We start from the raw sequence: 14,596 nt of genomic DNA, 5'->3' as shown, positions 1-14,596 counted from the left end.
CTTTAGCAACGTGAAGCTAAGGTTGGAGCTGCAACAAAGTCCAAAGGGCAAGGTGCACAAGAAGTTTGTAAAAGGAATCGAATTGCTTGGAAATGAAGTACAAAGCAACACACCCCAAGCATGACTTTTGGATGATGGATCAATGAAGGAAGACTAGGTTAGGTTAAATCTTGGATGACCAAAAAGTGGGAGGTTGACTTTGGTCAAAGTTGACCAAAAAGTCAATTGTTGACCAAAGTCAACAATAGGCCAAAACTTCATTTTTTTTTGTATTTTCTTTGTAAATGGAATTCAATGGACAATTATGGGTGAATTTAGGGTCTAATGAAATTGGGTTGACTTTGGTCAAAGTTGACCAAAAAGTCAACTGTTGACCAAAGTCAACAATTGGTCAAAGTGTCAATTTTTGTGTATTTTTTTGTATGGAATCAAATGTAATGAAATAAAATTGAAATGGATTAACAAAATGGTTTGAAGCTGGTTTCACAATTGGTTTAATCATAACTTGAATGTTTGACTCTTGAAAAGAAAATAACTTGACTGGTAGTGAACGGAACCATGAAATGAGACCATAAGGTTAGGGTTTTGACATAGTATCCATGAACCAATAACATGACTAGAAAGTGGCTTGAAACACAAGGAAACCGGTTGTTCAGATGACCCAGACCATAGACATATTAACAATCTCAAGAACAAACACCATGACTTTTGGACCAAGACCAATTCTCACATAAAAACCAGAGTAAGGTTAGGCCAAGCATGCCAAACAAACATAAAAATTCAGGATCAAAATCGGGGTATGACAAAATGGAAAATAAATTTCAAACTCGAAATACATAAAATGGGTATGAAATACAGAAAATGGATATGTCGGGTACGAATATGGCATTGATTTTTCTATCGGAAGTGGTGGTGGTCGTAGATAGGATGGAGAAAGTGACAGTGACACTGCTAAGATTTGAGGAAAAGAGAGAGAGAGGGGGAGAGTGGGAAATGAAAAAGTGAAAAGGAAACAGAGTATTGAATTTGAATTTGTAGTTTAAATGTTAAAATGAACACTTGACATGCAATAACAAGCGAAATGGATGATTAAATGAGAATATTAATTGATTACTGATGTACCGTTGTTGGTTTGAAGAAATATTACATTGACATCCAATCAAAATATTTTATATTATTAAATCATATCATTATTTTAAAAATAAAAGTGTAATGTGGTGGGATACACGAGCTTTATTGGTTGACAGTGTAAAAATATTTTACATTATCAGTGCATATTTCTTTTTCTCAAAAGATAAGTATGGATCAATTCAATTTTCATGGATTGAAATTTGATTCTGAACTAAATTATTTATTTGAAAAACCTAATTATTCAATGATTTTAAGTAGAAAGATTAAAGGTAAAATGAATATTTTTAATTGAAGCGTATTTGGGGTTTTTTTACCGAGATAACCCACTTTTTCGAAAAAATTCCCAAAATACCCCACTTTTCAGCAAAATTCCCAATCTACCCCACTTTTAGGAGGAGGCGCCAATTGGATTGGCGGCCCTCTTAAAAATTGCAAGGAGGCGCCAATTGGATTGGCTAGGGCAGCTGCCCTAGCCAATCCAATTGGCGCCTATGTGTAATTTTTAAGAGGATGCGCCAATCCAATTGGCGACTCCCTTAAAAAAGCCTCAAATGAAACAACCTCCAACATGAACGTTTTAGATCTTTTCAAGACAATAAATTTGGATATAAATTTTGCATCATTTGGATTTTTTATGAGAAAGTTATGGGCAGTTGAAGTTGGACTTCTGAGTTTTTCAACTGTTATCTGACCTATAATGTATTGCATTATTGCTTGTGTTTCTTTTTGAAATATGAAATTTTGTCCAACATAACAACTGAAGTAGACATCTTAAATTTTCTAATGCACTTGGTCCCACCTCGAAATAATTAAAAATGAGTGAGTTAGGTCCTTGCGAACTTGACCTAAAATTAGGGTTTCTGTCAAAACATGTGTATGTGAATTTTGCCAAAAGGGACCAACTTCAAGCCCTTCTGTTTGAATGCTAAAAGCCTCAAATGACAAAACCTTCAATATAAAAGTTGTAGATCTTTTCAAGATAATGAAGTTGGACAAAAGTTTTGCATCATTTGCATTTTTTATGAGAAAGGTATGGGCACCTGAACTTGGACTCTTTGACATTTTAATTGTTATGTGGCCTATAATGTTTTGTATTATCATATGTGTTTATTTTAGAATTATGAAAATTTGTCCAACATAACAATTTAAGTAGACATCTCAAACTTTCCAATGCACTTTGTCCCACCTCAAAATCATAAAAAATGAGTGAGTTAGGTAGTTGGGTAGTTTTGCCAAAATTAGGGTTTCAGTCAAAACATGTGTATGTGAATTTTGCCAAAATGGAGTTTAGACAAAGAAACCTAATGTTTGGAGTTTACACAAAGATAAATTTGATATAATACGAATTGGTATTAATAAAATTTGGATTTTACACAAAGAATCCTAATGGTGATGACCGGGATCACCTAACCGACCTCCGATCCCACATCCCCTAGCTACCTTAACCCTTGTCCCTAACCCACGTTGCTGATTCTGCACCGGTGTTTGTTCATCTGATGGTCCAGGAGCGTCATTACCTCCTACAAAAGAAGATCCGTTGAGGTATTCAGCCAACTCAGCATAGTCTTCAGTATTCAATGATGGTGTACCGGCGTAGCTGAGCTCATGACCCATGCCAGAGAAGTTGGGGTGTGGTTGACTCATGGATGGGCGACTGGGACGGTTGAAGGGAGACATGGGTGTGAATGATGGGTCTAGGAACGGTTGGAAAGGTTGTTGGGGTGTTTGGAAGAGATATGATTGTGGGATGTTTTGGTATTGTGATGTTTGGGGTTCTTGGCTACGGTGGGAGGAGGGGCGGTTAGTGTTTTGGCTAAGGCGACTTTGGTAGGGTGATGGTGTGGGTGCGAAGCGATGTTCGGTCTGAGGTTGATGGTCCATTTGTTGGTGGTGGTATGGGGGATGTTCTTGGTATTGGGGTTGGGTGAATGGCATATTTTGGTTGTATGTTTGTGTGTTTGTGGAACGGAAAGTTTGACGGATAGGTGGTTGTGAGTAACCGGGCTGAGAATGTTGTTGGGGGTTAGATGTTGATCCTTCTTGTGTGTAACTTGTCTGGCGTGGGTCGTAGAGGTACATATCATCGACGATGAATTGAAATCCAACCGATCTGTACCAAGCCATATAAGTACGACTTGGTTTTACCTCATTTGGCATGACTGCGTCAGTTAAGACATGGTCATGACGGTGCTTCCACTTGCGACACTCTGATCTTGTGAAGGTTTGCCAAGGGTTGAAGTTCCATTGGTCGTTCACTTTACGCATATGCCATTCTCCTAGGCTAGCTGGGGGGTCTGGGATATTCTGGACCATACCGAACTACAGCTTCACACGATCGGTGTTGTGCATCTCCACTGTTGTGAACCGTATTATCGGTGTGCATGCTGTCCATACGGCTGCGTCTTCAGGGTTGACCTGATGCTCATGATCCATATTAAGGTATGGACGCCAAATGAACTGAAATGTTAAAGACGATAGGATTTAAATGAATGTAGAAAAAGTCAACATAATATGACGAATTAATGAAGTTATTTTGCTTACGTCTGTCGGTCGAAGGTGATCCAACAGGTTGCGATACTGAGTAATACAGTGTCTCGGACATCTGCTGTAATTCATACCGCGTGCCGACCATCTACACCAAAAAGTTAAAATAAATTAGTTATGGGTACTAAACTGTAAGGAAGTAAGTAAAGATATAGCAATTTAAACAACTTACTTTTTTGCATATGGAAAAGTGAAGGGGTTGTTATTGACCGATGCTAGAGACGGTAGTCTTGACCATCCCCATGCTTGTAGCAAAATAGCACATCCAGAAAATGTAGATGTGTCTTTGTGAGAGTTTTTGCACAACGAACTATAGAGATAGGCTAGACATGCGGATCCCCAACTGTAACTACATATTCTATCTACATGTCTAAGTAGAGGTAAGTACATAATATGCATGCTAGAACCACTACCTTCGGGAAATAAAAAGGATCCTAGTAACAACATAATGTAACACCTAGTTTTGATTATTCGAGCATCTTCGGTAGAATGCTCATCTAAATATAAACTATTATAATATGACTTTAGGCGTGAGAGTAGTATACCTTGACCTCTAGCATTATCATCTAACAAATCAGTGTTTAAAAGCTCCATGCAAATTGAATTTGCATAGTTGGTCTTACCATTAACAACTTTGCCTTCAATTTGTAGTCCTAAAAGCATGTAGACGTCTTCTAACGTCACGGTACACTCACCGGTTGGAAACCAAAATGTGTGTGTCTCTGGCCTCCATCTTTCGCATAAGGCTAGAATGAACTTGTTATCTATAGACCAAGACATAATCTTGCTAATCTGACCAAAATCGGCGAGTTCAACATAGGTTGAATCATCGGGTCCATTGGGACAAATTCGTGGACTCGAGTTCGAAACCTTGATACATCCTATAATATAAATAATATAACACTTGACTAAGTTGGTATTTCAAAATAAAATGGGGTTGGTGGAGATGAAACATAAAAAATTAGTATAAGAAAAAACTTACGTATGTTGCGATGTTTGCAACTGTTCCTCTGTGTGCTTCGCCCATTGTGAGTAAAGACATTTTGTTGGGGAGTTGGTGTAGATGAAATTGGAAGATGTTGTTGAAGATAAAATTGTAAAAGAAGTAATGTAGATGAAGTAGTGAGAATGTTGGTGTGGAAGAATTGTTGAAGGAGTGGATGTATTTATAGGCAAATGGATGAGAGCATAAAAATTTGTGTTTGCATGGTGTCTCCACCTCATTTGGAGACCATGTACAATCCTAAAGAGGGGGCGCCATTCAAATTGGCGACACCATAGGGTACATGCATGCAAGGCTAGTTCTGAATGCTTGGTTTCGAGGACTGACTCCATGGGGGCGCCATTCAAATTGGCGACCATGTACAAGCCTTAAGTGTAGGCACCAAACCAATTGGCGCCACCTTCTACATGTCTGACACGTGGCATTCTCGTCTCCTGCATGCTGAACAACTCACTTGTGGAGATGAGGCTCAACCACCACCAATACCTCCTAGTCATGCCTACAATCCTCCTCAACATATGACAAATATGGATCTTCACGACGATGAAACATCCGACAGTGTCTTCTATAATCCGTATCCGAGACCAGTAGGCGAATTAAAGGTGGGAGACATGTTTCAAAAAATTCCACATGAACAACTTTGCTGACTTTACAGTGAAACGCACTGATTCTAGAAGGTATGTTATCGAATGTCGTAACATGCTTTGTAAGTTTCGTTTGGCTGCATCTTACAAGAAGAAAAATGACTCTTGGGAGATCGCTTCAATAGACCCACCACACAGTTGCGTTGCAACTAACGTTGAACAAGATCACCGTAAACTGAGCACAGCTTTGATATGTCAAGACATTCTGCCATTGGTAAATAAAGACCCATCAGTGAAGGTGAGTATAATTATATCCCATATCCGAACAACATATAATTATACTCCATCTTACAAGAAAGCATGGATTGCGAGGACAAAGGTTGTTGAACAGGTTTTCGGCAACTGGGAGGATTCATTCAAGGAATTACCACGGTTTTTATGGGCACTAAAAACTTATGTCCCAGGAACTGTGGCAATTCTGGAGACAGTGCCAGCAATGATGCCAGACGGAACCTGTGCTACAGGTAATAGAATATTTCACCGTCTCTTTTGGGCATTTGACCCGTGCATCAAAGGTTTCGCTTTCTGCAAACCTCTCCTGCAAATTGATGGCACCTGGTTATACGGAAAATACAAGGGTACTTTGCTCATGGCAGTTGCACAAGACGGTAACAACAATGTATTTCCCATTGCCTTTGCTCTTGTTGAAGGTGAAACGGCTGGTGGATGGGGTTTCTTTCTTCGACATCTCAGAACGCATGTCGCTTACACCCATTTATCTGATGTGTACAAGGCCAGTACCATCATGAATGTATATAGTCAAAGCTTTTCAGTACTACCAATGGAGGATTACTGGCCTCCATATGAAGGAGATATTGTTTGGCACAATGAAGAGATGCGTAGAAAGAAGAAAGGAAGGCCAAACAGCACACGTATCAGAACAGAGATGGATTCCACAGATAAAATGATAAGATTATGTAGTATCTATCGTCAACCAGGACACAACAAAAACAATTGTCCCAATCAAGGAGCATCATCTAGATCTTAAGCTTTTTGTAACATTTTATCTAGATCTTAAGCTTTTTGTAACATTTTATCTAGATCTTAAGCTTTTTGTAACATTGTATTTCTGTAACAATCAATCATTATATATCATTAAGTTCTTGTTACAACGAGTTTCATAACCAACATCAGTACAAAACATCTGAAAACATAAATAATTCTAACTGATTACAACAATCAAATTAATGTCGTCTCGACCGAACATCATTTCCCTAGCATCCTTATCAGTCTTCATTCGCACCCAACCAAAGATACTGTCAAGTCTCTCAATAATTCTGATTTTTCCCCTTCTGGTATTTTCCCGTCTAACCATCGAACCAGCTCCCTCTTCAGTTGATCTAACATGGTGATGTTCCAAAACAGCATCAGCAATTGAGGTTTGTCTCTCGCATAAATCACCTTACCGTATCGGCGACGAACACCAAGCATGATAGCCAAATGATTATATGAGTTGTGAAATAATAGGTCACACAACGCATCTATTTATAAGACAAAAAAGGCATTTTATGAGGGACTCGCCAATTGAGTTGGCGCCTCCTTTTAAAACCTACACATAGGCGCCAATTGGATTGGTTAGGGCACCTGCCCTAGCCAATCTAATTGGCGCCTCCATTCAAGTTTTAACAATAGTCGCCATATGAACAACTTTCATGTTCATCAAAAATCCATTTGAAACTTGGAAGCTCATCATTCATTTCAAAACATTATAGGTCATTTTGACAGAAACCCTAATTTTAGGTCAAGTTCGCAGGGACCTAACTCACTCATTTTTAATTATTTCGAGGTGGGACCAAGTGCATTGGAAAATTTAAGATGTCTACTTCAGTTGTTATGTTGGACAAAATTTCATATTTCAAAAAGAAACACATGCAATAATGCAATAGATTATAGGTCAGATAACAGTTGAAAAACTCAGAAGTCCAACTTCAACTGCCCATAACTTTCTCATAAAAACTCCAAATGATGCAAAATTTATGTCCAAATTAATTGTCTTGAAAAGATATACAATGTTCATGTTGGAGGTTTTGCCATTTGAGGCTTTTTTAAGGGAGTTGCCAATTGAATTGGCGCCTCCTCTTAAAAATTACACATAGGCGCCAATTGGATTGGCTAGGGCAGGTGCCCTAGCCAATCCAATTGGCGCCTCCTTGCAATTTTTAAGAGGAGTCGCCAATTCAATTGGCGCCTCCTCCTAAAAGTGGGGTAGATTGGGAATTTTGCATGAAAACTGGGGTATTTTGGGAATTTTTTCGAAAAAATGGGTTATCTTGGTAAAAAAATCCGTATTTGGCCATTCTGACAATATAATTATTCCTTTGGGCCAGCGGACCATTCCTAACTAAAATGAAACTCATTTTAAGCATTTGCTAATTTCAATTTTATTTGTAATTTATTGGATAAACTTAAAAGTGTTTTAACTTTTGTTTTTTAATACCATGTGACAGTGGTAGATTACACACCTATTAACTTTGGTTTTTTAATAACATATTAAAATTTCATCTTTATATTTGATTTTCAAATTTGCACGACTGGTCCCCTCTGTGCAAGTTTCTTGCCTTGTTGCATCATACTTCTATTGATTTTATAAACGTCGTAATAAAAGTTCTTCATTATTTTCTCTATTTCAATTGTTGTATTATTTTCTAGAAGATTCATAAATAAGTCGTGTTTCATCATGTTTCTTTGAGAAATATTGTAACCCACCAAACACCTCAAAAGAAATTAACAATTGTAATTTGTATGAGATTCCACTTTCTCTACATTAGTCTTTTGGATAATACTCACGTCATTTATTTTTAATTCTACTCATTATATTATTTATACAAAACAAGTAAGTGTTGTTATTTTATGAATATATTTATCATTTTTTAGAATATTTTTAATTGTTTATTATTATCGGGGTTTTAAAAACATTCGCAGTCAAAGATTTTCACGATTTTAGTCGTTACAGGTGTCGTTATATTAATTACAGTCTTCGCGATGTAAATTAACTCAAATTTATTTTTTAATCTAAAAAATAATCATGACGATATATATATATATATATATATATATATATATATATATATATATATATATATATATATATATATATATATATATATATATATATATATATATATATATATATATATATATGTTTTGAAAAAAATAAGTATAGGGTCTGTTAATTTCAACCTTATTCAAAAACAATCTATATTTTTGTTAAAATAAAAATATAAAAATATATTTTATATAGTTTATCCTTTAGCTAAGATTTTGTTGGATATAAATATTTTAAAAATTATTTTGATAATTTTTTTTGAACATGATTTTAACATTTATATTTTTTTAAATTATTTGAATTTTAATTTTCAATAGTGTATATTATGTTACTGAGTATTAATTCATAAAACAAATTGATTAAAATAACTCCTACTATTTTACTATATTTTCATAAAAAAATTGCTTTAAAAATATAAGAAAATTATTCTTTATTGATTTATAAAAAATGACAATAAATTTATTAAAATTTTCCATAAAAGCATTAATTCTATAAAGGATCTTATTAGGGAGTAGTCAAATTAAATATAATATTATCATGTTGGTAAGTAATACAAAGCATTTCAAATTAAATAATAATTTTTATTTAACACCCAAAATTTCTATAAATTAGTATCTTCATTTTAAGCCATCCACACACATTCACACCTTAGTAGCTCTACAATTGAAGAAAAAAAAACACTATGGATTCTTTATCTAACTTAGAATTGTCCTTAGAAGAATCCAATATAGAGAAGCCACATAATTTCACCCACCTACACTTCTATTTCCATGACACCCTAGATGGTGAAAACCCAAATACACTCAAAATTATCAGTCCACCTAATGAATCATCTCATGGTGATTTTGGATCCACTTTTATTATAGATAACCCTTTGACCGAAGAAGAAGATATAAGTTCAAAACTTATTGGAAGAGCTCAAGGAACCTATGCTTTGGCTTCTAAACAAGGTGATTTAGCTTTGAAAATGGATGTTATTTTTGTTTTTACAGAAGGTAGCTACAAAGGGAGCACTCTTACTATGTTTGGAAGGAATGCTATTATGGATGAAGTTAGAGAAATGCCTATTGTTGGTGGTACTGGTGTCTTTAGGTTTGCAAGAGGGTATGCTTTGGCAAAGACTACTTTGTTTGATCCTGCTTCTGGAAATGCTATTGAGGAATTTAATGTTAAGATTTATCATTAATAAGGTTAAACATGTTTCTAATATCTATTTCAATTAATAAAGGAGTTTTTTCTTAAGGCAAAATAAAATATGTTATTGATTTTGTCATATACGACAATGAATATAACTTTTAAAGGGATTGATTTTGTCCCTAAATGCATAGCAGTTGTTGTCTGTTTATCTGTTATTTCCGTGTAATATTGATTATATATAATCATTTATTCTTGCTTATATGTATTATTAAATTTGAAAGTTAAAATAATTATTTATTTGTTGTTGTCCGTTTATCTGTTATTTATGTGTAATATTGATTATATAGGATCATTTATTTTTGTTTATATGTATTATTAAACATGAAAGTTAAAATCATCATTTATATTTGTTTATATGTATTGTTAAACTTGAAAGTTAAAAGGTGATTGATTACAAACCGTTAATTCGAAGGGTCAGTCAATTGTGGACTGGAAAGAATGAAAATTTCACTTGAGTACTAAGTTATCTTAATTGAAATGCTAAGTTTCGTTGTTTAGTTGTTTCTTGTTTTCGTTTGTAAGGGTTGAGTAACCTTGTACTCATGATCAATTAATCTCTCTTGCTTATCAAAAAAATATAAAACATTCAATAAAATAGAGGTCATTATTGGACAATATTGGATAATATATAGATGATTTTGTGATAATGGTTTCATGAGAATGTGGCAACTAATCCATGTATCTTTGAAGAGTGAACTTGAGATATGCTGGAATCAATTTTTGACTAATATAGTATTTTCTTTTGTTTACTATATGGAGTTTGTTTGGAGAGTAGTTGTTGAGTTAATTTTTCTAGTCATGGATTGAATTTTTCTTATGTTGTATGGGTGTTTTTATGGTCTTTTTTTTGTCTAATTTTTAAGCCTGGGTGATATGTAAGAAACTGGTGAAAGAGGCCAAGAAGTGGGGATCGGGTCAATTTTTTTTTGTAGTGGGGTGATACCTCTGTATCGGTTTTATATGATGAAGTGCATCTCTTTATTTGGGGATTGGTTCTCCCACCCTAAGTAGTAGAGAAACACATATGAAAATCCAAAAAATGTATCTTAAATTTGGAGGTACATTTTCGGGAGCACCCTTTCCACGCTGTAACATGTTCTAAGTAAGACTCACCCTATTTTTTCCCCAAAATTTAGTTTGGAAATACACTTATGTATTCACCCTATGCGCACTCCCATGTATTCCTAACTAAGACACATTTGTTTTGAGATATATAGATCAGGAGATGCATCTCCATATACACTCTAAACATAATACAAAGATGCTCTTCTTATACAGTAAATATTGAATTTGTTTTAGAGATACACCGATGTAATATATCATGTATTATAGCTATACTATCATAATAATAATTTTATAAATTAAATCATACACTTATAAAACAAGATGAAAGGGCCATATATAAATGAATAAATTTGAAATCCATAATAAAGTCAAAATAAATTACAAACGATAATAGTGTTTCTAATACAAATACTATACTACTGTGTATGTCGGACCCCTTGTTCCTATGTTGCCTCATATATTGTAGTGTCACATGTGTCTCGTTAAGGATGACATCCATAATGTCCCTCTGAAAGACTCATATGTTTATATCTGCATGTGCAAGATTCATGATACATCCCTAGCTTGCTCGTCCTCTAGTATCTTCGGATGAGCTGGCCTAGGTGGAACTCCTGGAACATCCAGTGTCAAATAATGATGTGACAACCTAAAATTCAAGGCGGTGACTTCATATGCACAACTCCAGTCGCTAGGAGCTAGGGTACCTTGTGTGTCATCCGGTACCAGATGATTAAGGTAATCATCATACATGACATCTACATCTCTGCGGGCCATGGTAGGAGGAACAGAATCAAAGGAATCTCTGGGAACAAACTGCATATACCTGAACTGGGGCATGACATGCTCAGATAGATATGGATACATCAAGCGTGACCCACAAGCCAACCATCCAAAGTAGAAGGTTATATTGTTCAACGAACGCATCTCACGGTGATCTATGTACGAATGCAAGTGTATATCATCTACTACCATGTAGTCAAGATACACTCTAAAGGGATTTGTCGTTCGATTCCCTCTGAACAGACTGAATGCACAAGCATATGGCATATCCTCAGTGTAGTTATCAATATATGACCAACCGAATATGCGTGGGAAATGCTGGAGAATCCATGCCTGAAAAGGGTACATATGAATTAATAGAAATGGTGTAGTGTTATTACATTTGGATTGACATATTTTTATAAGCAAAATGAAAAGGAAGATGTTGCGAAAGTTGTTTAGCATATCTTGGCTCATTTGGTTTTGTGTTTGATACTAAAGGTTATTACAAGAGTTAGCTCCGGTATGCTCAGTCCAAGTTTCTGTTGAAGTTACTTGAAAGAAAGATTTTTTTGTAAGCAACTTGTTAGGCAAGATATATGGAACATGTTGTATGGCATCTTGGCGCGTGTGCTACAAGTATTGAGAATCATGTAAGATGAAAATCTTGGAGAAAATATATATGTTTGTGTCTATTTTATTGAATACTCCAGAATTGAGTCTATTCGTGATAAGCCTCATAACTCCACTACTTTTGAAGCTTTTTCCCATCACTTACAACATGAAAAAGAAGAATGTGTTGGCATCATTCGCACTCGGAGTCAACATGGTAGAGAATTTGAGAATACCAACTTCCATTTTTTTGCACTACTAAATGGATTGCTAATGAGTCTTCTACTCCCATCTTTACCCAGCCATTGTTGAATTTTAGTTATAAATTATATGTTGGGAAACACGTCCTAGACATTTTTCTTCATAATACTCCACATTCTGATTAGCCTGATTTGGCTACTAGTGAAGATGTTCTTGAAGTCCCACCTACGTATGGACCTGTTATAAGGCATATCATTGAAATTCTTATGCGGGAATCTGACGCCTTACGGGAAATAATTTCTATTTCCAATACAAGAAAAGGTGTAATACAAATGTTGAGTTCAAAGGATACTGGTAGGATATCTTCTCAAGCTACTGTACAAGATGCAGAGAAAGATGTTGATACATTGTGTGAAGATGTGGTATGTAGTGATGAAATCGTATTTCTGGGGTGTTTCTTTAATATAAGGGTGTATACGGTGTTTAACAAGCACACAAAATCTTTGATGGGATTCATAAAAGTCTTTGTTAATGATTTTCAAACTGAAGTGGAATATGTGGAAGATGATGTGGAGGAAATCATGTATGACATTGTGGTATCCCCACTCAAGAAAATAAGAAAATTATTGGTGGAAAAAAGATTCCCACAAATGTTCCTACTGTTTTCTTAGATAATGTGTCTTTCCATTATGAGGAAAGTATGCTGAAGTGGAAGAATACATATCATAGGAAGATAGACCATGAAAGGGATCTCTCAAAGGAAGCTTTGACATTTTAAGAGGTTGTTGAACTTCCAGAGGATGCCATTGTGAAAGACAATGAAATTCTTATGATAGTTGAGATTTATGTTGACGACATTGTATTTTGAAGAATGTCAAGTAAGATGTTAGATCATTTTGTTCAACAAATGCAAGTTGAATTTTAGATGGGCATGATAGGTGAATTTACATACTTACCTGATTTTCAAGTGAAGCAAAGGAAGAATGGAAACTTTGATTCCCAAAGTATATATGCTGGAAGTAGTTTCCCTCAACCGTTGTGGAGTAACCAAATGATGAAAGATGTCACATAGGATATCATGACATTATACTGTGATAATAAGTTACTATGCTTAAATTTTTAAAAAGACCATTTTTTTTGTTTTCTCTTCTGGGCCTCAAACTAATCTATGAATCTACAATTTCCTCTCTAAAGTTTTGGACTCAATTTGAAAGCATGTTAGGAACAAGGAAACAGAAGAATAAATATGACATTCCAAATAAGACATCAAAGAAAAGGCTTGAAAAATATGATGTATATAGAAAAACCCATGGAGTTCACAAGAAAGGCATAGCGATTAGAGGAAAGGCTAATGGTAAGTCCGGAGGTGTTTCTTCTCTTATCATGCCTAGGTTTACTCAAGGTAAAACCTTTGGAATTTTTATCTTATGGGATATTATTGTTACGGTTTACAATAATCAAGATGTTATTAATGCAATAGATGCCTTTAATGATGGTGACAATTCTTTTTTTAAGAATTTGATTCATGTTATTATGAATGTTAAGGTTCTCACATCTGAAATTTGTCCTGATAAACCCATGGATAATGTCGCCACTCACTTTGAACCTAAAGAGATTGGTTATAATATTAATGTCTTTAAAGATTTGATTGAAGATGTCAGTGAAGATTGTAATGATGATGTCAAACAGGATGTGTCATGCAACATGTCTGACATGTTAGAGACTGAGTCTCCAACTCAGAAGGATGATGAGAAAGTTTCCCCTGATAATCCTGAAATGAATGATTTGGTGAATAGTGTGAGTGACAACATTAATGATGTTGTTATTGATTTTGTAAGTGCTTATGAGGTTTCTATCTCTGAGAATAATGAAGTTCATGTTGGGTATGACCATGTCGATGAAGGTGTAACTAAGGATGTTGGTCTTAGTAAAAAGTTTGACAAGAATTCCAAGAAAAGGTGGAAAATAAAAAGGTTGTGCTGAAGGCTAAGAGGACTCCTTCCAAGAAGGTACCTAATTCTACCAAGAAAATAAAACACCCAAGAAGAAGTTGAATACTGGTAAAAAGAAGAAATTTATAGTTGTTAGTGAGAAATCAACTAGGAAGAAAAAGCTTGCCCAAAAAGGGAAAGTTGCTTCAGCTATAGGAGATGTAGAGTATGATGTTGAGGAACTTGTCACTCATATATTGCAGGACATCTTTAACAATGAGAAGATCAATGAGCGTGTTACAAAGCGTGTTAAAAATTTAAATTGTATGTTGACGAAAGAAGTTTCCCAAGAATACAATCAAATGGAATTAGTTTACAATATGAGAATGGATTGTTATAAACTCTATGTTGAAGCACTAAAATACAATGAAATTGTGTATCTTCCTAGTGATGCTTAGTTGTT

At 35.0% G+C, this 14,596-nt stretch overlaps 2 protein-coding genes across 2 annotated transcripts; one reads left to right on the top strand and one right to left on the bottom strand.

Moving 5' to 3' along the window:
• The first annotated feature begins 9,011 nt into the window (after positions 1 to 9,011).
• Positions 9,012 to 9,728, top strand: LOC127085722 (dirigent protein 21). Its single transcript, XM_051026234.1, has one exon. It carries the CDS (start codon positions 9,051 to 9,053, stop codon positions 9,552 to 9,554), a length of 504 nt encoding a protein of 167 aa, XP_050882191.1. The 5' UTR covers positions 9,012 to 9,050; the 3' UTR covers positions 9,555 to 9,728.
• A 1,448-nt stretch (positions 9,729 to 11,176) lies between these two features.
• On the bottom strand, positions 11,177 to 11,602 carry LOC127081590 (uncharacterized). Its single transcript, XM_051021834.1, has one exon. The coding sequence runs from the start codon at positions 11,600 to 11,602 to the stop codon at positions 11,177 to 11,179; it is 426 nt and encodes a 141-aa protein (XP_050877791.1).
• Between the last annotated feature and the right edge of the window lie 2,994 nt (positions 11,603 to 14,596).

This window comes from Lathyrus oleraceus, chromosome 5, assembly GCF_024323335.1.
Source record: "Lathyrus oleraceus cultivar Zhongwan6 chromosome 5, CAAS_Psat_ZW6_1.0, whole genome shotgun sequence".
NCBI lineage: Eukaryota > Viridiplantae > Streptophyta > Magnoliopsida > Fabales > Fabaceae > Lathyrus > Lathyrus oleraceus.
This window is presented reverse-complemented; position numbering and strand designations above follow the sequence as displayed.

Bases quoted from the DNA above. Each gene is read 5' to 3' on its own strand.
- LOC127085722 (XM_051026234.1), top strand. From the start codon at position 9,051: ATGGATTCTTTATCTAACTTAGAATTGTCCTTAGAAGAATCCAATATA.
- LOC127081590 (XM_051021834.1), bottom strand. From the start codon at position 11,602: ATGGTAGTAGATGATATACACTTGCATTCGTACATAGATCACCGTGAG.